Source organism: Xenia sp. Carnegie-2017, unplaced genomic scaffold (assembly GCF_021976095.1).
Source record: "Xenia sp. Carnegie-2017 unplaced genomic scaffold, XeniaSp_v1 HiC_scaffold_24, whole genome shotgun sequence".
Taxonomy (NCBI): Eukaryota; Metazoa; Cnidaria; class Anthozoa; order Malacalcyonacea; family Xeniidae; genus Xenia; species Xenia sp. Carnegie-2017.
This window is the reverse complement of record NW_025813487.1, coordinates 15,940,131-15,966,661: the sequence shown is the minus strand read 5'-3', so window position 1 is coordinate 15,966,661 and position 26,531 is coordinate 15,940,131. Positions and strand designations below refer to the sequence as shown.

The window sequence follows — 26,531 nt, the reverse complement described above, 5'->3', positions numbered from 1 at the left end:
TCCATTTTTCCATTCCATTCCATTTCTGTTTCATTCTTTATCTTCATTAAATCCATCATCAAATCCATCCTTCGCAGGTTTGTCATCACTTGGCTCTGTTTCTTCTTGCTGTGAAGTAGGATCGCTGTATTTCGATACAGCTTCTTCTCCTATCGGAGTCTCTCGTTCGTCTTGATTAGGCTTCCCATCTTCTTTTCCTAAAGGTATTCATTGTGTTCGTCAACATAACTATTTTCATGTTTGTAAATGTAGATCGTCCAGGTTGGTATAGTCCTGAGAAGGACTGTTTTTGTTGGTGTTGACTGACGTTTCGACAATACAATGATGTAGGAACCAGATAAAAAGTACGGCTAACCTGACGTTTACTCCTCATTTGACATCTTCAGAGTCATTTGTGTATTGAAGATGACTACCGCTAAGGTTGTCGAAACGTCAGTCAACAACAACAAAAACAGTCCTTCTCAGGACTATACCAACCTGGACGATCTACATTTACAAACATGTAACGATACTCCCGGGTTCAAACTATTTACTTTATCACTATTTTCAAAACAGAGGTCAGGTTGTCGCTCTCACTCAACAATTGTATTTCTATAATGATTATTAAAGCCCAAAAACCTTGACCAACCGACGATTTAAAGAAATATAGTATAAAACAAATTCCGAAGAAGCAAGACATCTTGAGATTGCAAAATATGCATCAAAACAAGACGAGAAGTGAACTGTAAATTTTCGACTTTATTTCAAAGTCATCCATAGACAGAATGAGGATGACTTTGAAATAAAGTCGAAAATTTACAGTTCACTTCTCGTCTTGTTTTGATGCATATTTTGCAATCTCAAGATGTCTTGTTTCTTCGGAATTTGTTTTATACTATATTAAAGCCCAGTTGAGTGCTTTTAAAAAGATCATTAAGTACACAGTTGTATTTCTAATCGTTATCAGGAAATATTTTTTCGATAATGGAAATACAAATGCATGCGTAGATCTGTGTTTATATTTTCACGATTGCCGGCGACTTCATTACGTTCATTGCCGACGACATTTCAGTTAACCTTATCCTTATGTTTTTGCCACGGGAAATCGTCCACACAATAGCTGTACTAGCTAACTCATTCACTAACTTACTGTGACCTGCAGTCGTTTGGCTTAAAAAAGCTTCACAACAGAATATCTACTTACTCTGACAAGAGTAACAGGTGAATATGATTATGAATATATTTAGTTTAAAATCTATAAAAGATTCATGGGAGCTGTAAACGTGTTTTTGTGAGTCTTTGGTACCGAACGCAGAGCTGTAACTAGAAGGTTAATTAGGGCGGGGGGCATATTCATATATTTAGTAATATATGAATATTAAGACCCTTACCCACGATTAACGTTCTAGCGACATAGGTGTTCAAAAGCTAAGTGTTTGTTCCAAAAGCTAAGTTTTTGTTCTGGTATTTGCTTTTAGCTTATCAATTTTTTGTTAGATTTTCCTGAGAAAATACTTTGTTCAGGCAACGAGTCCATGTTAATTAATCAGCCGTAATTTTCCTGTAGCTTAGTCAACAAAACGCAAATTAGTGACGAAACATTAATGAAAAACAAGTTTGTGATATATGTGTTTCTGGTTTGTTGAACTGTCTGCACATATAGTACTACACATATTGTTGTGGAAACATTCCCATTTCTTTGTTCTGTGGGTTTTTTAATTGTGCTTTTAGTTTTTATGAGCATGAATTCGTAATGAAAGATTCAATGACCCATTAAAGGGACAATTGAACAATTTGAACGAAATTTATCCGAGTAACGATGGCGAATTTCACCATAGCAACCACGTAAAATACTTGAATGAGAACGCAGATTTGCGTTAAAAAAAAGTCAGAAAAGCAATCGTTGATGATAAATATGCATTTCTGCCGCATCAAAAAAATTAGATTGTGCAATTTTAAGCTGGCCAGAAGTAATACTTCTATAGCAATCTCGAGGTTATATTTGATATAATTTTTTGTAAGCTACACTTATATTGTGTTGTAATAATTTTTATAATGACCTGAAATGGCGGCGAATAGACGTGTTTCACTTACATATTAGCTACGGTTAATGCTTGAATCTGCGTTAGTTCAACTTATGTACTTTGGAATTAATTTACGTGCTTAACACGGTCATTTTGTTTAATCTACTGCGTACAGACTAAATAACATTTCATTTCTTACTTCTCGTGATTTATTCAGCTACAATTGAAAAAGATAAAAAATCAATTGGATGGTAGTTGCATGTCTTATATTTATATGTGTGTCAAAATTCACAGACGGAAAAATACTTGTTATAGACTCAAGTTGTACGTCATTTAAACTCTGGATTCGAAATTTTTTAACGTAACATTTCAATCCACTGATGGTCATTAACCATCAATAAAAGCATATCACATCGTTGATAATCGTACAGGCCACAGTGGAATTTTTCCTCTAGCTTTGATCTTATTACGGTGTCTATCGTTTTACTATATACCTTCTGCATCAACTATGGCGTCCTTCTTTTCCTCTGACGATGATTTTTGTGCATTATTATTTGCCTCAGTGGACGAGCCAGGCTTCACATGTGTCGCATTTGTAGTGCTGGCAACTGTAGAAACAGAAGAACGACTATTACCGCATCCCATAACTTTCAAGGCTTTGCTTGTAAACCCCTAACGCTTTGTTTATCCTATGAAAGGATAATCACTCATTCACAAACAAAACTGGTTAACTAAAACTGCGCCTTTGATCCTTTAATGTTTGCTTGTCGTGTTGGCAGTTGGACTGTTCGAATTGTATTCACAAACATGAACTATATTGTTCGGCTCATATTACTTTCGTCTCATTGGTTCGCATTATTTTTTGGTTGCCTGGCAACGTTTACACAAACTATCGTAACCGACCTGCTTTAGTGATTATTTCTATTCATACGTGCTTTGAAAAAAATTGTTTGCATTAGAAATTTTCGACGGACGCACGCAATTCATTGTTGCGTCAATACCGCTGTACACTTGTAGTTCAATTTACGATAATATTAAAAATACATTTGCCCACGCAAAGTAAACATTTAAAAATACGGTACCTGCTTATTTGACGACATAGATGCTACTTCACAATCGTAATATTCATTTCTAGAACACTTTTCACACAGCCTTATAGGACCTTTTTGAGTACGGGGCTTATTGCTCGCTGCCTGGATAGCACAAACTCCAATTGACATTGATTTTTTCAAATGTTTTAAAGGCGGTTATAATTTTTTTTTTTAAAAATAAACTCTGATAAGTTTTGATTATTCTATTGTATAGTTTAAACCGTGACTTTTTGCTTTTTGAGAAATTTTTATAGCGATCAACATATTGCGTTACTTAAGCAACATCTTTCGTGAAAGCCATTAATTTTGCAATATAAGTGTACTTGTACGAAAAAATTATAACTTTCATATCATAACTATAATTTTCAAGTCTAACTTAACATTCAGAAGGTTCCAGGAAGTTGATGTATGTATAACTTGCAATTTTTTTGAGTAAAATAAATGACATTTAAAATTTTATTGGAAATTTTTATAATTTAAAAAAATATCAAAAAATGAGAGCTTAACGAAATGAATTATGACGAAAGGTGCTAGTACGAACTAGATTTTTCAAAGATAAGCTAACTACGTGACACCTAACTAATTATATATACTATAATGATAAGTCTTATAAGCAACTTGCTGTAAATAAGTTTAGCAGATTAACAGCAGAAAATAGATAATCACACTCAAGACTGAAATATGCAGTTTTAAAAATTTCTATAGCAAAATTAACATGATAAAAGCGTCATAGATAAATAATATATACATAAACTTTCAGAGATAGAACTTTTTTCTCCCCCTCATGAATTATTTGAATGCATTCTTGTGGTTAATAACGTATTTCCTCTGTTTAGCTCTCAACTGTTCAAGCGAGGGATTATTAGAAGAAAGGGGAGGGCTAGAATAAGACTGCGGGCTAATTATAGGAAATACCGGTACTTTAGTATTGTCAAAAATAACGTTTTTGAAGCTAAATACGCCACATTTTTCATACGAGTCGCTAAAATATTCTTCTACATTTTCCTTTCTAGATTTTTGACATTTATGCAGTCACGTAAACTTGTATTCTGTTCAGTTGTCTTACCAAGCTAACGAAAGTTTCTATAGATTACCATACATGTTAACAGCTGATTGTCCAAATCAGAAAATACCTTCCCTCCCCTTTCTGCCATCAACAAAATAATGTGATACCTTTAATGCCATGCGAAACGCTGTTTACTTTTCGCTGAAGATAACTCGCGCAAAAGGCTATTATATCTTTAGGTTGTCTAGCGAGAACTTGTTTCGTTAGGTCCTCCAATAACGTTGCAAAACCCTCTGGTATTTTGGCCTCCATTGGCGCATAAGAAATGGACATGTTTGATGAAGAATGTTTTATTTTTCAGCTGGGATTAAAAGGTTTAAAACTTAATTTCATAAAAACTAACTGAATTGTCAATTCAGAATTCAAATCGCTTATCACGTCAGCAAATGATGACGCAAGATGTCGTCAACAAATTAGCAAAAGTTTCGTCAAACTAAATAGCAAGAATCCCTTCGAAGTAAATTGAAAAAAGCTACGATTTCAACAGAGGAATCAGTAGATATCAATTATACAGAGTTTCACATCTCAAAGAAAATGTAACCGCATTTTTAATACACTTGAAAGTTCTATCGAATAGACAATGCTATTTGTATAATATGTATATAAGTGTATTTTCGCTAATGGTCAATTTCTAATGGAAAGAACTGTAAAAACTCCGTTTCATTGCGGAAATCTCCGTTTCGTTGCGAAAAATGGGATTACGGGATGATGACGATGACCCAGATGTATGCTAAGCATTTTCTTTCCGTTCTTTGTATCGTTAAATGCTGAAAAATACATTTTCACGCTATTCTTCGTTTCAGGAAATATTTATTTTCGCCACATTATCTTTCACAAGGCTTTGCTACGACAGTCAATAAAGCTTTCAAAAAGCTGTTAAGGTCAAATGTTATTCGGTGAAACTGTGAAAACTTAATCGCTTATTTTCTTCATCTTTTCGTCATGAAAGAGTGGGCGGACATGTGCAAAATGACTGGACTTTACTTCTTTCCTTTGGGTCTCAGCTCTTCCATGCAACTGCGCAGTAAAATCATCGGTTTCACTGACGGATTGAAGTATTCATGTCCCTATAGAAGTATTTTGAAATTTACAGTATCAAGTATAATTTTCATTTTCATATTAATACAAAATCGATTGGGCTGTTCATACCTTCGACCAATCGTAGCCGGTAGAATAAGCGAAAATAGACCCAGTTGAGTCGAAGGAACACGTTGATATGGGTAAGCTGGCCGCAGGATCGGACGTCTGTTGAAAAACAATGTTATTGACATATAAAGCTAATGGTTGGTAGGATAAAGTTGTTCGTCATCCAGTGGCATAGGAAAGAATTATTTACGAGAGGGCACTACCTGGCATTATGTGTGGAGAGAGAGGAACAATTATACATAGCAAATACAACAAAAAATGGCAACTTTTACAACTGTTATATGTACGTGTATATGCTAAGCTGTATGAGTCAATGTACCATCACAACATAGCTATTTTACTGAACACTGCCAATGTACTTGTAATAGTATATCTGTCGCTAATAATATCACCTTCAGCTTCGTTCGTGCGTCCTTGTCCCAGAAGCTGAATTTTCCATCGGAGCCGACTGTCGCGAAAGTTCCAAATTGAGGATGAAATGAAATATCATTGACCTGTGTTGAAGGCAAGAAAAAACTGCCAAGGTTAATGATTATCCTTACAGTGTGTGCAAGGTGAACTGAACTTTGAATTATAGTCTTACTGCATAAATATCTTGTACGTTGTTTGCGCTTGAAGTGGTGCTTCGATGGCATTTGAAAGTAAAATTATCTTTTCTGAAACGCAATAAAACTGTGAACGTTAAAAATCCTTTGGAGTTCTTCTCTGATAATGACGTAATTTGGATATTTTTTAAGAACCTACGGTGTTGTTGGATTGATGTAATGAATGGCCACTCGTCCTTCGACCGACCCCAAGGCAAATCCTGTAGGCTGTTGGTTTTTGTCTTTGAAGATTGTCACACATCGGTGCTGTGTGTAGTATGACATAGATGAAATTCGGACAAATTCCAAGATGTTGATAATACAGTGAATATATGACTTACGTGTACAACATCAAATCTGACATGAAGTAAAGTTTGAATTAGCAATGGGAAAGACAAACCTGATAGTTAAGGGGAGAGTCGATTTTCTAAAAACAAAACAACAGCACTGATAGCGACACTGAAAAATGTTTATGGGGAAAATGTACACCAAAGAGACGTTTGGGAGAATTTGAGAGCAGATCAAGAGGGTTTGCACCTGCACAAGAGTTCTCACAAACATCTCTGAGTTTTCTTAAGCCAGTGCAAACGCGAAAAGCATCTTTTATTTCTTTTATAAAATAACAATAATTTGAAACAGATAAACTTAAAACTAACAGTCTAATTCTTCCTCTAACATGTCTTGATGATTGATTTGCAAATTCTCTTTAATTGACTTGATTGATTGAGCTAAGATCCTTTTACAAGCCAATGTAAACTCAGCTATGGACCAATCAGCACAAGCCTAGTATTGTTGCCATTTTATAAATTAATATGTTTGTAAACCTGAACAGTAACTTTAGTTGATATTAAACATTGATATGGCAAACTTGCAAAAGAAAAAACAAACCTTAAATTGCCTAGGTTGACTTTCCAATGAATACACTATGATTCCTCTCTGGGCTGTACCAACGACGGCCATTGGATAAACTATGTCAGCACAATAGCATCTTTCGGGTAGTTTAAATGTGGCAACAGGTGTTGACTGTCTCATATCCCAAAACTTTAAAGTTTTGTCCCAACTTCCTGTTACTATGCACGAATAGCTTGGTGCTTGGACAAAATTAACTGTTTTTATTGGCTGATCATGCTGCAAGATATTTTTAAGGGAAAGATAAGATTAAGAACAACATGGTCAACCAGCACATTTCATAAGAAAAGTTTGACCAAGTGTTTGAATAATGACATTTTAGCTGTGATCAACATGCATGCGAACAGTCTGATTTGGGCTGTCGATTTTCATACCTGTGCAACTACATTACATTGATTGCTACCTAAATCCCACATCTTGCATGTTTTATCCACACTTGCTGTAAAAACTTTGCTGCCATCCTTTAAACAAAATAAAAATCAAAATACCGATAAGAAACATATCTGTCTATTGCGTATTTAATGAGATCATGTTCTCTTACATCATGCCAACAACAGTCCAAGATTGGCATTTGATGAGTCTGTTGTGCCTTTGGTACACTAGCATTGCTGGTTACTTCCCAACATCGAATCTATTCCAAATGTTAACTATGAGTGAATGAATGTGAAAAGTTAGCAAATCACATTAGCCGTTTTAGAGTATGATTTGATCTTCAGCATTTAAACTTTCAGAATACGGAGGGCCTAAGTAAACCGAAGTCCTCTTGATTGTTTAAATAAAATACTTCTTTTTCTTGGGTTAAGCCAAAGATACAGTTCAAATTGATTTTATACTTACATCATTCGCCCAGGATGATGCCACGAAAAAACTAGCTTTTGGACTGAACCTAATTCTACTCACGCTGTCGTCCGGGGGGGAGGGAACTTCGACATCTTTCATTGGGTTTTGCATTGTACCAAGACCCAGTGATAAAGGCATTTTACCACCTATCGAGCTTGAAGTGCTACCAAATGCTGAGCCAAACATTCCTAAATTCCTATATTAAACAAAATTTCTTTTTTTAGAGTAAATATACGCATCGGTTGTAGCATGAACCACCAGTGCGACGCTTCTTATGGTCAAATCCAGTGGTCAAACCTTGCACACTCAAGAATCAGCGGTTGAACGACCCTTCAATGGCGATACTTAATGAAAGCTGCTTCTCAAGGGATAACAAAATGGCGGCATTTTTAGTTTGAAGTGTGTAATTGTGCAAGACAAACAAAGACCAACAAAGACTAGGAAATTCATTTTGAGATTTTCCAACATTAAACAATGCTACAAAAATGATTTATGCGACAACTGATCGGCTTTCAGTACATTTTAAACAAGGTGGTTATTCTCGTTTCACATTCCTGTTGTTTGCATTTCGTACTCAGAGTCCACCAAGAGTACTGTCACAGAAATTCTAAGGCATTACATACTTAAACTTTTTAAAATCATTTACTACTTCTTTACAGATTGTATATTGGCTGATCTAGCTGCCTTACATCTACAGACTACTTTTCAGGTCAGTGCTGTACACAACAGTACAAGTTACATTCAGTTAAAAGTTGAAACTTCGTCTTCTAAATGTTAGTCGTGACATCAACATGCTATTCGTTAAAGCAATATTGATTTACACGTTAATTGCGTGTATCGTCAGGAAAATAATATAGGTACACCAATGTGAACAGAGTGACCACTCTTACTCTAAGTCCGGATTACTTGAAACATTTTCTTCGACCAATAAGATTTTATTACATGCACCAACAATAAATCATGCAAACCAGTTGAATAGAAGCGCTGTCAATAAAGCAAGCATCGTGTCATATTCCATAACCAATTTTATATATTTCGTTTGCGTCCACTTGACTTTTCTTCTGATGTTCGTGAATTCTTCAAATGACGTTTTTGTCACAAGTTTATTCGAAAAATTAACTCGGTCATTGCGAAAACGCTTGAGAAAAACAGGAAAACGAACAAAATATGACCAAAAACTATAAAATACTTCAGCACTATCATGGAAAGTGTATCCACGAATGTGCCATTTTTTGTTTCGAGCATATCAAAATGTTTTATGAACAATGAACCCAGCCACAAACTCAAGTCACACGCTGGATTACACGGCAAAGCCATGAATTATCATTGTCGTGAAGAGATTAAAGCAAACGTAAATGACACTTGGACGATGAAAATAAAAAATGCTAAAGAATAGCTGGGTTTTGTGTTTTGGAAAATAATACCTCATTTTCTTAAATTTTGTTAAAATATTTGACCCCCACTATAGAGGATGAACATGTCGATGACCGTAACCATTGGAAAGAATGGTGTGCAATAGCGAATATTGCCCAATAATTCCGGGTATTTCATCGCGATGTCTCGATGTACCTATGTCCTGTCTTCCTTTGCAATTTCCAAAGAAGAAATGAAAATTGTATTCCTTTTCCCAAGCATATATTTCCTTTGTGGTGCTTGGCAATTTGTGGGATGAAATAAAGCTGAACTGCCGAAGAGTGCGTTACGTAATTGAAGTTACCGTCTCAATATCACGAATATTTATTTTGCAGTGATAGCAGTAGCTTAAACTAGATAACAGTATTGGACAGTAGGAGTTATTGAAGTCCGCTTTTACAGTATATGTGATCTACTAAGTTACATGTAGTCTTTGTTTCGAATGCAAATCGTGAAAATTGAGACAAAGACGTGGGGGACATTAAAAGTGGGACGCTTTTAGATGAATTACGATATTTAAACAATTTTGCTTATTGCAAATGTATGAAGTGTCTTTGGCTTGAATGCAACATAAATCTATACGACATTATGACTCATGTATGCCCCATATATAAGGGCTACGTTAACACCTTATGATGTTTGGTTTATGTTGAATTACTTGCATTTTCCTCCGAAACACTTAATGTTCTGTTTGAAATAAAATGAAGACCTTTAAATGTTACTGTTTTAAGCCCAAGTCAGGTACAACAGCTGGTAACAGTGCTGTCTTCATCATGGCACTGCATGCGCTCATGCAGTGGGACCAGCCTGAGAATGCACGTGGACATATCGTGATGGAGGAATGCACTGTTGAACGTGCATATAAGAAACGCGGTTTCGATAATAGTGAAATAGTTCGATATTTCTTTTCATGAAAGTGAATAGTGTTTTCCATTGTTGATATGCAGAGTGCTAAGGGTTTTGGAAAAAAATTTCTCAAATGTAGAGCCGATAAAGACTAAATTGCGTTCATCTGTTTGAAGCTCGATCAATTGAGTACTGACCCAGAGTTAGAACTTTTAAAATAAACCCTTTTAAAACAGGCAATTTAACGATGAAGACGTTATGAATCAATCTTTTGGAATAAATTATAAATAAATCATGAATATTCAATACTTTGGAAAAATTTTCGGACGCTTGAATTTACTATCTCCAAGGCTGACTTGCTATCGCGTTATTTTTGTTAACGGTCGGTGTAGGTAACTCAATATCTTTGTGAGTCAACTTGCTAAACACGCATCGTGCATGACTTGATCATGCATAAATCGTGCGTTCTGTGAGGATATTTCTATTGTGTTCATGTCTTTGTGGGGATTTAAACACGTGAACTTTATATATTGTGCCGACTTATAATCACGTCCTTCCTCCGAAGATGTGATTAGTCGAACAGCGAACTTGCGCTGGAACATCTGCGCTTTAATCTTATAATTCCTGGCTTGTCGTACTCATTACATTTCGAATTCAAGATTTTAAGAGAAGGAGCGGACTCAAAGGAGACAGCGTTAACCGTTCCCAATCCCATACGCCGGCGTGAATTGCAATCTCAATGGAGTTCGTAAACTTTGCGATGGCCTTTCCCAACGTCCTCGCCGCTTTTCAATTCTACTCTAGTTCATACCACGTAACATGTTCTGTATTTATTATTCTCATCAATATCGTTCTTCTCTTCCTATTGGCCCGTAATAAAATTCCTCAAAACTTGCTTCATCTCAACGGAATGATGTTGTACAGTCTTGTTGTATGCGATATCGTCTACGAGGCAACGACGACCGTGTTGATGTTTCATGTGGACACGTGCGATATCGACAATCTTTGCACTTTATTGTATTTCGCATATCTTTCGCTCAATCTGTGCACGGTCTTTCATCTTATCGTAGAAATTGTTCAAAAGACATTCATGAATTTTACTGGTCCTTCTGGTTACCGCAATCCGTTTTCACAACCCCATCATTCGCGTGTTTTCTGGAGCGTCGTGTCGTGGCTAGCGGCCTTCATCTTTGCCTATTTTGATGCGACGAATTCAGGTGGTTTTATGGACTTGAACTCAATGGCATTTTTGAATAGATTTAAGGCGTTTGGTTACATGTTGTTTGGCGTCATCATCTTTTCTTGGCTCGTGATTGGCTTATTGTCACATTCTTTTGGAAAACCTTGCACAGACAAATCCAGCGAGTTGCCGTATTTGCTTCCGAATGGCGGGGAACCGCACCTGATGACAGCACCCCCAGACGATATAGTTTTCTCTTGTGTTTTTATGGCCGTTTTCGTCGGTTGGTGTGGTTGGGTGGTACTTGGGGTTGACAGTGGGATAATGACGACCATTGAAATCATGAAGACATTTGAGGTCACGCGGTTAGCCGCGCGAATCATGAATCCACTCACGATAGTTTTCATTACTGTGTATAGATGTTAAAGTATTTTAGTGCGCGGAGTTTGATGCATTGATGCGCTCTCCGTCAAAAATCCTCAACTGTGGCTAAAATGTATATACAATATGAAACTTTGCAGAGTATATTATACGACGTATCCATTAGTTTTAAAATTTAAAACCGATAAATGTTGTTTTTATTAATTTGAAAACGATGCCGGGGGTTTTGCGAAACTAATTTGCGAAAATAATACTACAGTGGATACAGGGGTTGCGCCATGAAGTATTGTCGTATAAGCGATGTACGTACGTACTGGCTAAAATTGTCGCATACTCGGCACAATAATTAAATATTTTAATTTATTTGTTATTCGGGCATTTCGTCATCATGTACACCCATGGTTCACCCAAACACTGTGACCACAGTCATCAGTTTTCTCATTTTCTGTTTTAGTCTAGGATTCTTTTTATTGACCGTACTGTACTCGTTGACTGTGGTGTAAAATGGTTTGATATAATTATTCATTATGATATGATTAAACTAATATGTCAAAGGACACAAAGGCAAGTATTAATTTTCATGAATTGTGCTATATTATTATTTTTCGTGAAAAGACATTGTGTTTACGATGAGCAATTTATGCAGTATCTTTAAATAATGAATTACTGATGCAGTTCTAAAGTTATCCACGAAGGAGACATTCAGTGAATGTTTCACTACTATCTTCCAAATCAATGGTCTGGTTATGACTGAAGAATCTTCACAATGAATGGATCACGTTTGGCTCCTTCGATAAACTCAGTCAGTGAAAGTTTATCATCGAAATTCTTATCCATTTCTTCAAAGAGTGTATCGGTGCGTTCTTTTGCCGAGCTCTCGTCAGTTCCATCTTGTATGGCACCACTCATCTTCTTAATTGCTACCATGATTTCCAGCAATTCAGCCCTTGTGGAATAAAATGCATGCACTCCTTCATGATGTAGTAAATATAAATGTTGAAAATAATTGCTACACCTAAATTATTAAAAAACGAAATGTGATTTAACAAGATCTAATTTCCTTACCTACTAATAAAACCATTGCCATTTATATCGTACATGTTAAAGGCCCATTTTAGTTTGTCGTCCATTTTCCCCCTTGAAGTAACTGATAAAGAGACGATAAATTCTTGGAAGTCTATGAAACCATCACCATTTTTATCAAATGCTCTAAAAGCATGTTCAGCAAATTTTGATGGGTCTCCATTAGGAAAGAAACTGGAGTAGACTGATTTAAAGGCATCCATGCCTAATTGACCATTGGGGCAGTCCTTTTTGAAGCCCTTAAACCATTCTTTGATTTCGTTTTCATCAAACTCTGTGGTTGCTGAGAGATCTGCCAAAACCTCAGGAGTCAGTTTGCTTTGATGTTTTCCCATTTAGAGTACGGTAGAATAATCTTAAATAAAAAGACATAAATATGCTCACTTTGCATTTAAATTGCTCTACTGCCATCTTCAGAGATATTAGCACAAGCCTTGATACTTGGGCATGTTATTAAATGGAAACTGAAATACTCTTTACTTATACACGTCATTGTTAAGAAGAATATATGGAAATACTTGAAGCAAGTGAAATACCCAGCAGGGAAACTCGAAAATGCAAATATTTAAAATCATTGGTGTGTTTAGATTTTACTGGCAACGTACGATACTCGTATGAAGTAAAAACATTGAGTTACTTTACATTTGAAGAGTTTATTTTGGTTAATATGCTTTCTCATTATTTAAATATGTGTTAACTCCTAAATAAGAGACCCTTTCGACGAAGCGTTAATTAACAACAAACCATTAAAGGTCGTAAAAATTTTTCACGCGAAAGAATAATTTCGTCATACACATTTTCTCCTGCAGTTTGAAAATCCATGTTGCAAACTAAATTCAGTGATTTCACAATGTTCCTGAGCAAACGCCTTTATTAAATACTAATACATAGCACTGTGGCATCATATAGTACATGCCCAAAAGATATTACACGCTAACGATATTTGTGCATAATTCTATTCAGAGACAGTTGCATAAAAGGGCAAATGGCCTGTGAGTGGAGCAAGGCGATCACAAGATTGTTCATCATCTTTAGCTAAAAGCACTTGTAAGAAAAACTTTCACACTTCTTTACGCCTAATCAATGTCCCTGATGGCGCTAAAACGGCGTCACATCACGCATGGAGCGCTAATTGTTTTTACTATTATTGCCATTCATTCACTAAATATACCCAAGCAAATCGAATTTGATGTATTAGTTAACATACCATACCTTTCAAATGCTTCTTGTTTAATTTTAATAAATATCCCTTGATAGATTCTTCCGAAGGAAATGATCAATCGAAAATGAGTACTACCAACTGTTTAGGTAAAATTATATAGACTTCGACAAAATATGAATAATTCATTATGAATGTCAGAATGTGGCTCGCATGTATTTACATACAACATATGTACATCTTATTCCTATAATTTTTGACTAACATCCCAAGTATCGCAAAATATAAATATGTGACTTGCCTGATCAGTTTGATGTTCTCCACATTCAAGATTAAACAGCCGACATTAGCAAAGCACAAATTTAAGTAATATCTTGAATAAATCAACAAATTGGACTGCACAGGATCAAGGAGTTGACTGATATGACGTCAACGAAAGTCGCAGGCGCGTAATGTAAATGTGTGACGTCACACAATGTTGTCTCTGGATTGAATGAATTTTGTCAATTCTTGCTGCAGTTGTCAACCTCAAACAGATTTGCTGCTGAATCACTTAACAATTTTCAATAGACAGGTGAGTTTTCTTTTGTTACTGTCGAGTTTGGTAAACATGCGAGATTTTCACAACAAATATATCGTATTGTAAGAGGGGGATCGATAAGAGCTTGAGAGGTTTCCCATCTGTTTGTTCATAATTTTGCTCATAATTTGTTTGAGATGCCTTCTTGTGCTGGACGCTTTTTTGCAGAGTTTTGTATTAATTATGCATTTGACATTGGGCATATTTTGTTGATGCCACATTGCAAACCGTCTCTTGAAACTTTAATAATGTCAAATGTTTCAAGAGCGTTGCCAGCAATTGTGGACGTACTACGTTATCTGTCAGTATTTTTTTCCTTTCCCCCCTCAAAGACAGAGAGAAGCCATTCCCTATCAGTTTGAAATTTTTGTTTGTGCTTGAAATAAAAGCTTAGCACATGGTCCAGTCATATGCCCACTACAGATTTTTTTACTGGAAAGCTTAGAGCGGTGTTTAAAGTGATGTATTTGTTTGTAAGAGGATTTTATTGCATTAATTTTATTATCCCGACATGTAAGCAACTTGTTGGCAGAAGTATAATAATGTGGCCCTTTAAGTGGCAAAAGCCAGGCAGCAACAACGATTGTAATTCATATATTTAATCAATATTTTCAATTTCAAAACACGTTAACGGCTTGTTTACGCGAATATTTGCATGTTTTATTGCTGTAAAATGATTAAAAATATTTTTAAACTCACACGATCCACTTGGTCATTCTCTTCTTCTGTTGCTTACCTTAAATAGAGTCACAAATCGCTGACTTGGTAGACTTGTGCAGAAACATTTTAGCCGTGCCACCTTGTTCTTCAAGCTTTGTTGGAGGTAAACAATCCAATCTTTTGTTGTGTAGCTAGACGTCAAAATCTCGCTAAATTGCCGTCATATGTTTTTGAGTTATCTTTGTGGAAATTGATTGTTTGCTAGATATTTGTATATTTATGGTTGAACTGGCCTTTGCTAAAGTTCTCCCATCAATGTATTGGGAAAACCTAAGATAAACTGATAAAGGCGTTTCGTTGTCTGTTATGAGGATAGTTTCATTGTCTATACCTCAGCAGCGTGCTGTTAAATCCATCAATTTCATCTAATATGTTAGAAATGTGTTCTCTCTGTAATATTGATAATTTGTTTTCAACATAGAATTTATAATATCAAGGTACGAACATCACCTCAAAGAACCAAACAATTGTAAGTGGAAATAATTGTTGTTGTATTTTTTGAAGAGTTAAAATAAATAAATAGATTAGTAATACCCTGTTAGTGTGGGATATCAACAAAAGGATACATTTATTTTGATCTAGCAAATCCTCTCTTTTTGAAATCTTTTCTTCAAGATTAGGACTTTTTGCTATTTTTAAATCATTAATGGCTGGGCTCATAGTGGGCATAAATTCATATCAGGTCCTTGTGAAATAATTTTGATTGTTTTTGGGTGTTCAATCGAGAAACCTTTCTGTGTTAACTCCTAAAACCTTCCTCTATCAATATTGATGTCGAGCAGCCTTATTTTGACATTGTTTTGTCTGTATTATATTTCTGTTGTATGAGTGTAAATGTCATTCTGATATTTGAATGAATGAATGCTGGTATATATATACATATGTATATTTGAAAATTGGTAACCCAGGCATATTATGATAATGATAACGCATGACAACGCATCTTATACCATCCAATAATATCAACTCAACTACTAACCAACCAATCAGACGCTCCAAACGCCTACAAAATCTTTGTAAATAATATATTGTCACATTCTGACGAAGGCTCAAAGCACCGAGTTGAAAGCTTAATAAAAATTTAAAACAAATCCAGAGAATCATTATCATATACATATGTCTATATTATGGTATGGTTAATCAAGTTTTCCATTATCTTTCTCAAATAAATTTAAAGATGCTTTAGACTAGGGACCACTTACAAATACACAGGTATGAAACATGTGCACATAGCCTGGGATAGGCTACACTAGGCCACCATTGATTGAGGGGTGGAACACCGTGTCCTAGGCTGTGTATTTCTGCTTAGCACCGCTTTCAGAATGAAGGGAAGGATGCCATTAAGAGAGTGAGGGTGAAAAGATGAATTAAATGACTTAAACATGAGAGTATCATTACATTGTTTGTAGATGTAGATTGTCCGGGTAAGTTGAATCCTGTAAAGGAATGCTGGTGTTGATTTTGACTGACATTTCAATATCCTTAGTGTCGAATGTTGTCAAAACGTCAGTCAACAACAACAGTTCTCAAAACTTCGCTAACCTGACAATCAACTTGTACAAAAAAGTTGGTAAGATTGTTTACCAAAGTGTGGTAAATCTGGTCATCTTTATTTATGGAAGTAATACCAGATCAAAGTTGTTATTTGTGAATAAAGCAATCTCAAAAGAACAGGGTGCTCAATTTCATTAGCGAAAGAGTGAAATAACCATGTGATAAGATAATATTCCAACAGCTTTACAACATTGGAAATTTGTTGAGCCTGCGTTGTAAATGACTTGTTATAAAATGTTATAGCATGTTAATTATTACGGTGCGTATTTCAGTTTAAATTTGGATTATCACATTTAGTGTATTATGTAGGTATTTTTCCAACTTTACCATAAATATGGCATTTTTCAAGAGCACTTAACAAGTATTCATTGTTGTGTTTTGTGTGTCACACATGCGACTCACAATTGCCTTCGCATCATTGAGAAGGACAGTGAAAACTTTAACTTATGTTTTCAGATGAAGTTGCTCTTAAGCACAATAAAAAATGTCCCGTAGTTTCGTAGGACTTAATTATTGTCAAGTGGAAGAATTTACGTCTGCCATGTATGTCCACTTTGTGTAAACCACTTTAAGAATGTTGTCCATTCTGTAAATTAGCGCGCAGATTTTTTCAATATATTTATTTTTCACCCTTGTTATATTAATTTATTAGTTCCGTTAATGGTGACGTATATATATATTTATGTTTGATTTCATTTCTTAGTATAGTGTAAAGCTGTTTATAACAGTACATGATTAAAGATTAAGCTTATTTTCTGAGCTTGAAGCTATGAATAACATCTGAATTACGGCGTACATTTCATATCCATGACGGGAGAATTGCCCTTCACTATTGATGTAGCGAAACTCAGTGTGGCAAAACCGTTTTTCATTATTATATTATGTGACTTTTTTGACTATATATGTATAAGTATATAACATCGAACCTTAAAAAAACTCTGAAATAAATTAAAAATCATCTATTTATGTATGTTTAATGATAAAGGCGCGATTGCAAATCACAACCTACGCCTTACGTGACTAAGGATGTTCCCGTGAAAATTACATTATTATCAAATAGTTAATATCAAACTGTATTGCTTCGTTTGTAAATTAGTTGTTAAATGTCGGTATAACCAATGATATAAGTGCATGCAGATAGGACATGGATCGTACGGCTCTTTGAAAGAGCGCTTTAGAAACAGTCGTCGACTTGTACAAAATGATCGAAGTTTTTAAACTATGCCCTGGAGACGGGTCTCGAGCATCCTTCTGCAACTTATCCCCTTGTGAAAAAATTCTCGGGCTTTTAAATCGGATGAGGGATCATAGATTTTTCCCAAATGCCATCCGTATACTCACAAATTTAGCATGCATAATTTCGATTTCATGCGTGTGCGAATTATAATGCAAAAATACGTCTCACATACCTAAGAAAGATTGGACGCAGATAGCAAAATGTTAATTTTGCTTTCACTTAATTATGTTCCGCTTCGTCGAACAAGGCTCAACAAGCATTGTGAGCAAAAACGATTGAAGTTTTTTTGCAAAGTGTTTGGCGTGAGCATAAGTTCTGCACTCGTCAAAAATTTTCGAACATTTCGTTTTTAAATTTGTTTCATCGTATTTTCGTGTCGTGAGATACGGCACAAACACGCATTTCTATACGTGGTGTTTGTCAAGTTTAACTTCCCACTCGCTAGCTCACAGTTGCGTTTCCATTCAATTATTGTAATCTTTTCGCAATTTATTTTTAATTCCGTGTTATAACCTACGCAAAGTATAGAAAGATGTTTTTCTGCCCATTAATGAAATGTAATCTTTCAAATCCGAGCCAACACGAAGCTCATAAACATTCATGAGATTTCATTTATTATGTCATCGAATACAAAAGAACGTGTGCTTTGTATAATGTATTTGTTTATGTCTCCTGTGATTACAGTGGCGAGGAGAGTTTTGTGCGACAGCATCCATCTCGAACACTGTCTCTAATGTAAAGTTTTTCTCCTATTGAAAGAAATTTGACTTTAAGGATCGATTTTCGAGGGAAAATTGTGCTCCGATTTGTTCAAAGTGAGTGTTTGCTGTGAATTTTCTTTCATCAAAGTAGATTGTCCTTCCAAGCATGTTTATCTTTAAGTCGTTTTGTGCGTATTACAAAGAATTTGTCCAATGATGTATGTATGCATAAGGTAGCCGGTTGAAATATTTTTCTATCGTGGAGTGTAATTCAATAAAAATTCTTTTTTCTCCACTCACATAGAGAGGCGTTTTTACGGTTCCTTGTTAATGTAAATCATTTCTTTGTAGACAGGAAAGAGTCGTACTAGCAATAGCACGCGTTTTTGATGAAAAAAAAAAGATAAGCTGTTGCCTCGGATATTGATTGCTAAAGCACAAAATTTCATAGCTAACTATTTCTGTACTGTTTCGTGGTTGCTTTTAAAAAATGAGCGATGTCGAGTTTTCTTTTTTTGTGTGTTTGTCGTAAGTCCACCGTTAAATCTCGAGTTTCTAGTTACACAAACACCAACATGTAAAATATGATGTAGAGAATTTAATATATAACGTATTTTGCTATTTATGAAATAGTTTTCACGTGTCGTAATTTGCCATTGTAATTCGTCCGCAGGTGTCATAGCAAGCGGTGTCACTTCTCTTTACAAAAACATGATGTTAATTTCCATTGCTGTAATTTTATTGCTATTGTATGCATGGCTTTTTGAGGGATGCTCGTTTACTTTGTGTTTATTGTGTGTTTATGAAAAGTATGTACAGATGCTTTTCATAAAAGAAATCTATGATAAGCTTTTTCTTTCTGATCGCTGCTGGCATATTCCGGAACATTTACCCTCCGCAGCATGCAATTTTTTCGTGTTCAGCTGCGCGGACGGTAAACCACAGACGTAGCGATAGTTTTTTTGTAAATTATTCAAACCTTATTGTTAAAGTTATTATCGATTGCGGTCGCGTGGATACTAGGAGCGAATTACAATAATTGCATGAAGAAATGATGCCTTTATGTGAATTGTGTCTTCAAGTTTTCTTCTCCGTGATTTCTCGATGTTTTTTCGTATAAGTTGTACGACTTGAAGTATTCTTAGCACGAAAAATATCCAGATTAAAACTTAACTTGATCAGTTGCATAGCCAGCCCGCCAATTAGGTCGTGCTTTCTAAATTTCGGCTCATCTACATTACTTATTTTTCTAGAAATCTATTGTTTTTGCTGCGAGTGAACATCGGGAATTTTACATTTCTTTACCAAACTTGCCGGCTTGCTTCACCCCACTGTATTTGATATGTGTGTCCCTTTTCGGTTTTCTTACGTATTTAAGTATCTCTGTATAATTCTTTGAATTATCGACTGGGTGTGTGTTTCTGTTTCTCTTTATCCTCCCTGCTAATACTTGAAGAAACTTACGTGAACTTAGTAATTGTAAGGCTCGGTTATAAAAAAAATCAACGATCATATGCGGGTGTGGTCAAACTGGTTAAACAATAACAACATGAAGTATTTGTAACTTTAGAATATTATCTAGCCATAATTTGTGTTTTGTGGTTCGAGTGGCAATCATCCTTTGGGCTGTTTTAGATATTTATACGCACATTTTTTAGAGATGGGCAAGCAGAACAGTAAGCTTCGTCCGGAGGTTTTGTCAGATCTTAAAGAACAGACAGATTTCAGCGAGCATGAGTTGCAAGAATGGTACAAAGGCTTCCTTAAGGATTGTCCCAGCGGCCATCTTACCGTCGAAGAATTCAAAAAGATCTACGGCAATTTTTTCCCGTACGGTGACGCGTCGAAATTTGCGGAGCATGTTTTTCGTACGTTTGACGTAAACAACGACAAGTCGATAGATTTCCGCGAGTTCATATGCGCGCTCTCTGTGACGTCACGTGGCAAACTTGAGCAGAAGCTGCAATGGGCGTTCAGCATGTATGATCTTGATGGTGACGGATACATTTCCAGGTAAGTTTTAAGTTGTCGTTTTGTTTAGACAAGACGCAAGTTAGGTTTTTTTTGTGGCGTGGGGGGGCTGGCACCCCACCTCTTGTGAAAGTTAGTGTTTTTTGTGGCGTAGGAGGGGGGCCGGCACCCACCTTTGTGAAAGTTAGTGGTTTTTTGTAGCCTAGGAGGTGGGGGGCTGGCACCCCACCTTTTGTGAAATATGTGTAAAGCTTTGCTCCATGAACTGATAGAAGACGGAAAAAAGTTGGTCCAGCTAAAATATGGGGTTTTTCCACAAATTGCAGATTAAATAAAAAAATGTGGATCCCAGAATACCCCTACAATTTTTCACGTAAACGATCGCTTTTCATTAGGAAGGAAATGCTGGAGATTGTTAAGGCTATTTACAAAATGGTTGGCACTGTAATGAAGATGCCAGAAGATGAAAGTACACCGGAGAAGAGAGTCGAGAAAATCTTCCGACAAATGGATAAAAACCTTGATGGAAAACTGTCCGTATCTGAGTTCATCGATGGCGCCAAAAGCGATCCATCTATTGTGCGTTTGCTTCAATGTGATCCAGCCGCTGGTACTTCCTCGTGAAGGCTCAATTACATTCCGTAACGTTAGGAATGCCTATGAACTCAAACTCCAGATGTCTGTTCAAACATTCTCAGAATTCAAGTCTCTGTAAATTTCTATGATTGGCTGTATGCGCGATTCTGAGAATTTGGTTTTCATAGCTTCTTTTTAGGAGTGTTGATATTTCATTACAATTTCAACAGCATTTTTTCAGCACCAGGTTGTTTCAAAAATATTGTAGAAACTATAATAAAGTTGTCTACTTTTACAATTATAAAGCTTCACAATGCAGTCTCAATCTTTTCATGAAAGTCACGTGATGTTAATAGCAATTTAGTTTCAAGCATGCATTAGTTATGTATATATATTTTAAATGTTGTTGTTATTTTCATCGAGCTAGCATGTTTTTATGAACATATCACTTGTACAGGTTGATGTCATTTAAGCAATGGCTCCATTTGACTTAATTCGCCTTGTCACCATTCTTCGTGAGTGGAAACAAACTCAATGGTTTAAACCGAAGCACTTACAAACATTGAACTAAAATACATGGAATGCCACCTGTAATAGAAAAGCCTAATAATTTTTGAAGCCAAATTTTACACCCAGATGCGCGTGTGTAATCAATCAATTTTCACTCAGCGAGAGAATCTCGAAACACTAAACACGCGTGTCTGGGTGTTATCTCGCGTGTCTGGGTGTAAGATTTGGCTTCAATCATTTGCTTCAGGTAGCGTTTCATGTATTTTAGATCATTGGTTACAAATCATCCAATCACGTTAACTTGTCACCATTCCCCGTGAGTGAAAAACGAAGCACACAAAGATCATCCAATCAAATTGCAAATTCATAATAATAGGAGTGCCTCCATTGGATGATACACGAAGTTGAGAACGACAATCTAACTTTAACTCGAAATTAATAAAGAAAAAGTTAGAAATTTACCGTTACAGTTGGGCAGTTGCGTAGTAGACTCGTTAATTGGGAGGGTGCATATTTATATATTCATGTTCTGCCGCATTACATTCCTTTGAAATCCATTGTTGTCAACGAGTTAAGACATGCATATGAATTTGTGCCCCCCCCCCTGAATTAACGATTCTGGTACGCCACTGAGCTATGAGAACAAAAAAAAACCGTGAAACGTGAAATTCTGCCAACAAACTATTCATTTTGCACTTTTGTAAAGGCTTAGCTATGATATGTGTGTTTAGATAGCAACGAACAGTGCTTTCAACAAGTTCAAATTAAAGTTAACTTTCCACCTTTCAAAGTCCATCCATATCACTGTTAAAAGGTCAGGAGTTTCTTTAAACTTTCCTTGTAACTTTTAAGGCGAATAAAATATATCGCTGGGCTGAAGATAATACCAAGCCAATATAGTATGAAGACAGATCCTCCTTTTGATGTCCAGACAAAGTTCATGTGTCCATAGTAGTTGTAGAAGGATAACATGGGTACTGACGTCACTAACACGACGACTGTGATCAAGAAAACCGTGAAAAGAAAGCGACTTTGACGTTTCCGTTTGGTGACGTTTCGGTTTTTGTTGCTCGTCGATTGTGAATCGCGGGAGCTTCGAAGCACGTCTGAGCCTATGGGAACCATATTATCTTGTAATTTCATGTATTATATAATATAAAACAAATTCCGAAGAAGCAAGACATCTTGAGATTGCAAAATATGCATCAAAACAAGACGAGAAGTGAACTGTAAATTTTCGACTTTATTTCAAAGTCATCCTCAGACAGAATGGCAGAATTGTAAATATCACACTATTTAATTTCTATTGCTTACTTCCGTTTACTTATTTCATGCGTTGTAAATATATGTGTATGTATGGTTTTAAATATCATTCTGTCTGAGGATGACTTTGAAATAAAGTGAAAAATTTACACTTCTCTTCTCGTCTTGTTTTGATGCATATTTTGCAATCTCAAGATGTCTTGCTTCTTCGGAACTTGTTTTATACTATATTTCTTTAAATTGTCGGCTGGTCATGGTTTTGATGTATTATATAGTGATAAAGTGTATCATAAAGATCGAATAGTTACCATTCCCCTAAAGTAAAAATTGCGTTTTCCGAGCTCCTTACCTTTCTGCTTTATTGTCCAAAAAGCGAGAGCGTGTAGACAAAGTTTAAGAAGTACCGTAATGACACCATTGTACATCAATGTCTTGTTTATCCAATGATGTAGCGTTGGGATCTTGATGATGATTACAATAAGAAGAAACGTGCAAAGCCATATTGGGAGAAGAACTAGAGGAAGTCTTGATGGTCGTACATGGATTCTGTACTTTATTGGGAAACGAATTGCAAGAAAACGATCAAGAGACACTAAGAAAAGTGCCACGAATGCAGTAAACGAAAGGACAACAAACGTTTTTGGGATGGCATCGAAGAAGAGCTTCTCTGAATCACCATTGATCATTGCAATGCAATAACTGGCAACGGATAAACACGTGATCACGTCACTGATTGCTTGATGAGCTACGAGGTAACTTGAGCAGTTGCGAAAACATTTTAATGGATTTCGTTGTATGCATAGCAAGAGAATGATGTTAATTATTGCACCCAGCATGCTTAAACATAAAAAGATAACACTACTCAACTTTTGGCTTTCACCTTCTTCCATTGAACTTTCTCTCTTTTATGTTATCACTGCCTTTCTCTGTACTCCGTTCTTCCAATATTTGATCTAATATATTTCTTTCTGTATATCTTTTGAGAACAATTGATCCTATCAAATGCAATGTTGAGAGACTCAATTTGCCATTTCACAGGTAACAAGCATCATTTCTGTGACGGATTTCCTAAGAATAAGCCACAGAAAAATACGTACAAGCTAGCTATCCTCAGTTATCTTATGGGGAGTTCATTCATCAATCATTACATCTGTGATGAGTGCATCTGGTTGAGCAAATTACACCTTGGAGATAAGTAATTATCTTTTTTACATCTTACAACATGTTTCAGCGATCTGTTTACGAAAATAGTTTTATCTTATTTACATCAATTTGCACCAACTTTACGCTCCGAACTCGAAACAGGGGCCGGATGCACGAAGCCTGGATAGTGTTATCCATTGGATAGCAGTTTTCAAAGCTTGTAAAAAACGTATTTATATTTTCTTTGCGATTACGAAATTTAAAAATTCGTTATCGAATTCTAAAACCAAATCTTGTATTTCATTGATTGTACAGTTCAAATCCTTGATTTTTGCTATTTTTGCTATTTTTGAAGAGTTCGAAAATATTGCTATCCAGTGGATAACATTTACTTTCCGACAGCTTGCTTGTCAAAATAATCCCTTCGTTTACATGGGTGAAACTAGAAACGTGTTCACGTGACGTTTGGATCAACTATTTTTTAAGGTATTGATTTTTTTGGTGTTTTTTTCAATATAATACACTAGTTTGCGACAGCTTAAACGATTCCAACGTCAATGCTAGAACATGAATTACATTTTATTATTGTGGAGTAGTCGGTCTTACCAGTTTTCTTTTGATTAAAGTGCATCAACAATTCTGCTCATCGATGAAGACGCCCCTTGTTGCATTGCATAAGCGTATATCACAGATTTGTTGCGTTGTAGAGTGCAGGTGTCGTTTTATGTTCAAAGCGTCTCCAAATCACAAATTAAGCGTTTGTTCGTTGTTTAATTACTGTAAATGTATGATTAAAATTTAAATTAAAAACATGAAGAGGCGGCTGACGTTGCTATTTATTGTTTGTTCGTGTTTTCGCTCGCAAAATTAGAAACATCCTAATAGTTGAAACACATTAACTCACAGTATGTCTATCACTTGTCATCAAATCATTGCTTACAAAAAAGATGGTTTTTTACAGAGGTGATCGACAACAGCCCCAAGCCTCGCAAGCTGTCAATTTTCACTGCTCGAAGAAGACGATTGTGTTAATTATCGACGTTTTGAAGTGTTTTTGTCAAATATGTACATGTTACATGGATTAAATTATGTTATGGAAATTTTATAAACTTTCATCAGCTGTTGTCTAACTGTTGCTACAAAAGCTTAATTGCATATGTGATTTAATAATTTTCCAACTTTGTGTTTATGTATAGAAGTTGGGCATGAAATTATTTGTTTGATATACTGACCAATGGAAAAGCCATTTAAGAGAAATTGACGATCGGTTCACTTGAATTTTCCTAAACTATTTGTATATATTATTGTAAGACAATGAATTTTTGTAGGAAAAGGAAAATATTAAAATTGCAAGATCTCTAACGCATACAGATATTTCAATGTTACCACGTTTATTTGAATTTGCTGTTGTCTCTGTCTTCTCGTCTTTTTCATCTTAATATCTGCTATCTCTCTCTTCGTCTTTCTTCTCGCCTTGTTGATCTTAATCTTCTGTTAACCTTTCTACCTTTTCGTCTTGTTCATCTTAATTTTCTGCTGTCTCTTCGTTTTCTACTTGTCCTCTTCATCTTAACGTCATGCTGTTTCTTGTCTTTCTTCTCATGTTCTTTTTAATCTTCTGTGGCCTGTTGCACGAAGCCTGGATAGCGTTATCCATTGGATAGCGAAAATTTTCAAATTTGTAAAAAGGTGTTTATATTTTTCTTACGACAAAGACCTTTTGTAATCTTTGAAACAATACTTTATTTCAGTGATTGCTCAGTTCAAATCTTACATTTTTTACTTTTTGAAAAGGTTTTACAAAAGTTTAAAAAAATTGCTTTCCAATGGATAACGCTATCCAGGCTTCGTGCTACCGGCCCCTGCTGTCCCTTCATCTTTTTTTCTTCTCTTCTTCATCTTAATCTTCTACTGTCTCTTCGTCTTTTTTCTTTTCTTCTTCATCTTACTCTTCTGCTGTCCCTTCATCTTTTTTTCTTGTCTTCTTCATCTTAATCATCTGCTGTCCCTTCATCTTTTTTTCTTTTCTTCTTCATCTTACTCTTCTGCTGTCTCTTCGTCTTTTTTCTTTTCTTCTTCATCTTACTCTTCTGCTGTCTCTTCGTCTTTTTCTTTTCTTCTTCATCTTACTCTTCTGCTGTCTCTTCGTCTTTTTTCTTTTCTTCTTCATCTTACTCTTCTGCTGTCTCTTCGTCGTTCATCTTGTCTTCTTCATCTAAATGTTACGCTGTCTCCATAGGCGTACGGGAGCTATCATTTCCGGGATGGGCAGTCAGTATTTTCCCTAACTCACAGTAAAGGTTCCGTGACTTCCGCCATATTCCCCCCCGACAAACGTTAAAAATTTTCCCAACTTTTCCATCTTCAAACTCTCCGCTCTCCCCCTCCCCATCCCGTAGGTCTACGGCTGTCGCTTGTCTTTCTTCTTACCTTGTTCATCTTAATCTTTTGCTGTCTTGTCGTCTTTCTTCCCGTCTTCTTCTTCATCCTCTTCTGTCTTTTCGTTTTTCTTCTTGTAATGTGAATGATATGGACATTATCTGACTTCAACTGCATTTATTACTCGTCAATTATT

At 35.8% G+C, this 26,531-nt stretch overlaps 5 protein-coding genes and 2 long non-coding RNA genes across 9 annotated transcripts; 3 read left to right on the top strand and 4 right to left on the bottom strand.

The window, feature by feature from the left end:
* Nucleotides 1-30: 30 nt before the first annotated feature.
* Nucleotides 31-2,816, bottom strand: LOC124452244. The gene is made up of 2 exons (XM_047002826.1): nucleotides 2,498-2,816; nucleotides 31-197 (listed from the first exon to the last, which is right to left on the bottom strand). Exons 1-2 carry the CDS (start codon nucleotides 2,646-2,648, stop codon nucleotides 31-33), a joined length of 318 nt encoding a protein of 105 aa, XP_046858782.1. The 5' UTR covers nucleotides 2,649-2,816.
* A 1,860-nt stretch (nucleotides 2,817-4,676) lies between these two features.
* On the bottom strand, nucleotides 4,677-8,566 carry LOC124450340 (mRNA export factor-like). The gene is made up of 11 exons (XM_047001000.1): nucleotides 8,379-8,566; nucleotides 7,637-7,835; nucleotides 7,341-7,430; nucleotides 7,174-7,260; nucleotides 6,779-7,018; nucleotides 6,291-6,317; nucleotides 6,051-6,157; nucleotides 5,890-5,962; nucleotides 5,699-5,800; nucleotides 5,310-5,405; nucleotides 4,677-5,227 (listed from the first exon to the last, which is right to left on the bottom strand). Coding segments are annotated over exons 1-11 (1,110 nt in total). The 5' UTR covers nucleotides 8,381-8,566; the 3' UTR covers nucleotides 4,677-5,140.
* On the top strand, nucleotides 7,957-9,678 carry LOC124450343. The gene is made up of 3 exons (XR_006949940.1): nucleotides 7,957-8,170; nucleotides 8,299-8,348; nucleotides 9,108-9,678. It is a non-coding gene; the product is annotated as an uncharacterized LOC124450343 (long non-coding RNA).
* Nucleotides 9,679-12,030: 2,352 nt separating this feature from the next.
* On the bottom strand, nucleotides 12,031-14,117 carry LOC124450342 (neurocalcin homolog). Of its 2 annotated transcripts, none has more exons than XM_047001004.1 (3): nucleotides 14,003-14,117; nucleotides 12,525-12,897; nucleotides 12,031-12,405 (listed from the first exon to the last, which is right to left on the bottom strand). In XM_047001004.1, the coding sequence occupies exons 2-3, from the start codon at nucleotides 12,875-12,877 to the stop codon at nucleotides 12,204-12,206; spliced, it is 555 nt and encodes a 184-aa protein (XP_046856960.1). In that variant the 5' UTR covers nucleotides 12,878-12,897; nucleotides 14,003-14,117; the 3' UTR covers nucleotides 12,031-12,203. The 2 variants fall into 2 exon arrangements, with proteins under 2 accessions (XP_046856960.1, XP_046856959.1); XM_047001003.1 differs by lacking the exon at nucleotides 14,003-14,117 and adding an exon at nucleotides 13,755-13,870.
* Nucleotides 14,118-14,139: 22 nt separating this feature from the next.
* LOC124450341 (neurocalcin) lies at nucleotides 14,140-21,358 on the top strand. Of its 2 annotated transcripts, XM_047001002.1 has the most exons (6): nucleotides 14,140-14,275; nucleotides 15,027-15,104; nucleotides 15,423-15,470; nucleotides 18,477-18,607; nucleotides 20,152-20,506; nucleotides 20,860-21,358. In XM_047001002.1, exons 5-6 carry the CDS (start codon nucleotides 20,154-20,156, stop codon nucleotides 21,086-21,088), a joined length of 582 nt encoding a protein of 193 aa, XP_046856958.1. In that variant the 5' UTR covers nucleotides 14,140-14,275; nucleotides 15,027-15,104; nucleotides 15,423-15,470; nucleotides 18,477-18,607; nucleotides 20,152-20,153; the 3' UTR covers nucleotides 21,089-21,358. The 2 variants fall into 2 exon arrangements, with proteins under 2 accessions (XP_046856958.1, XP_046856957.1); XM_047001001.1 differs by lacking the exon at nucleotides 18,477-18,607.
* An 860-nt stretch (nucleotides 21,359-22,218) lies between these two features.
* Nucleotides 22,219-24,682, bottom strand: LOC124450825 (histamine H2 receptor-like). Its single transcript, XM_047001488.1, has 3 exons — nucleotides 24,563-24,682; nucleotides 23,163-23,808; nucleotides 22,219-22,662 (listed from the first exon to the last, which is right to left on the bottom strand). The coding sequence occupies exons 2-3, from the start codon at nucleotides 23,701-23,703 to the stop codon at nucleotides 22,358-22,360; spliced, it is 846 nt and encodes a 281-aa protein (XP_046857444.1). The 5' UTR covers nucleotides 23,704-23,808; nucleotides 24,563-24,682; the 3' UTR covers nucleotides 22,219-22,357.
* Nucleotides 23,525-25,320, top strand: LOC124450826. The gene is made up of 3 exons (XR_006950214.1): nucleotides 23,525-23,565; nucleotides 23,852-24,008; nucleotides 24,918-25,320. It is a non-coding gene; the product is annotated as an uncharacterized LOC124450826 (long non-coding RNA).
* The last annotated feature ends 1,211 nt before the right edge of the window (nucleotides 25,321-26,531 follow it).

Coding starts and splice junctions, on each gene's coding strand:
- LOC124450342 (XM_047001004.1), bottom strand. CDS start 12,877: ATGGGAAAACATCAAAGCAAACTGACTCCTGAGGTTTTGGCAGATCTC. Junction 12,406..12,524: donor GGCAATGGTTTTATTAGTAG/GTAAGGAAATTA, acceptor TTATTCCACAAG/GGCTGAATTGCTGGAAATCA.
- LOC124452244 (XM_047002826.1), bottom strand. CDS start 2,648: ATGGGATGCGGTAATAGTCGTTCTTCTGTTTCTACAGTTGCCAGCACT. Junction 198..2,497: donor CGCCATAGTTGATGCAGAAG/GTATATAGTAAA, acceptor GAATACCTTTAG/GAAAAGAAGATGGGAAGCCT.
- LOC124450825 (XM_047001488.1), bottom strand. CDS start 23,703: ATGGAAGAAGGTGAAAGCCAAAAGTTGAGTAGTGTTATCTTTTTATGT. Junction 22,663..23,162: donor TTGGACAATAAAGCAGAAAG/GTAAGGAGCTCG, acceptor TGGTTCCCATAG/GCTCAGACGTGCTTCGAAGC.
- LOC124450340 (XM_047001000.1), bottom strand. Junction 7,019..7,173: donor AATGTAATGTAGTTGCACAG/GTATGAAAATCG, acceptor AATATCTTGCAG/CATGATCAGCCAATAAAAAC. Junction 5,228..5,309: donor CCGGCTACGATTGGTCGAAG/GTATGAACAGCC, acceptor ATACTTCTATAG/GGACATGAATACTTCAATCC.
- LOC124450341 (XM_047001001.1), top strand. CDS start 20,154: ATGGGCAAGCAGAACAGTAAGCTTCGTCCGGAGGTTTTGTCAGATCTT. Junction 20,507..20,859: donor GGTGACGGATACATTTCCAG/GTAAGTTTTAAG, acceptor GCTTTTCATTAG/GAAGGAAATGCTGGAGATTG.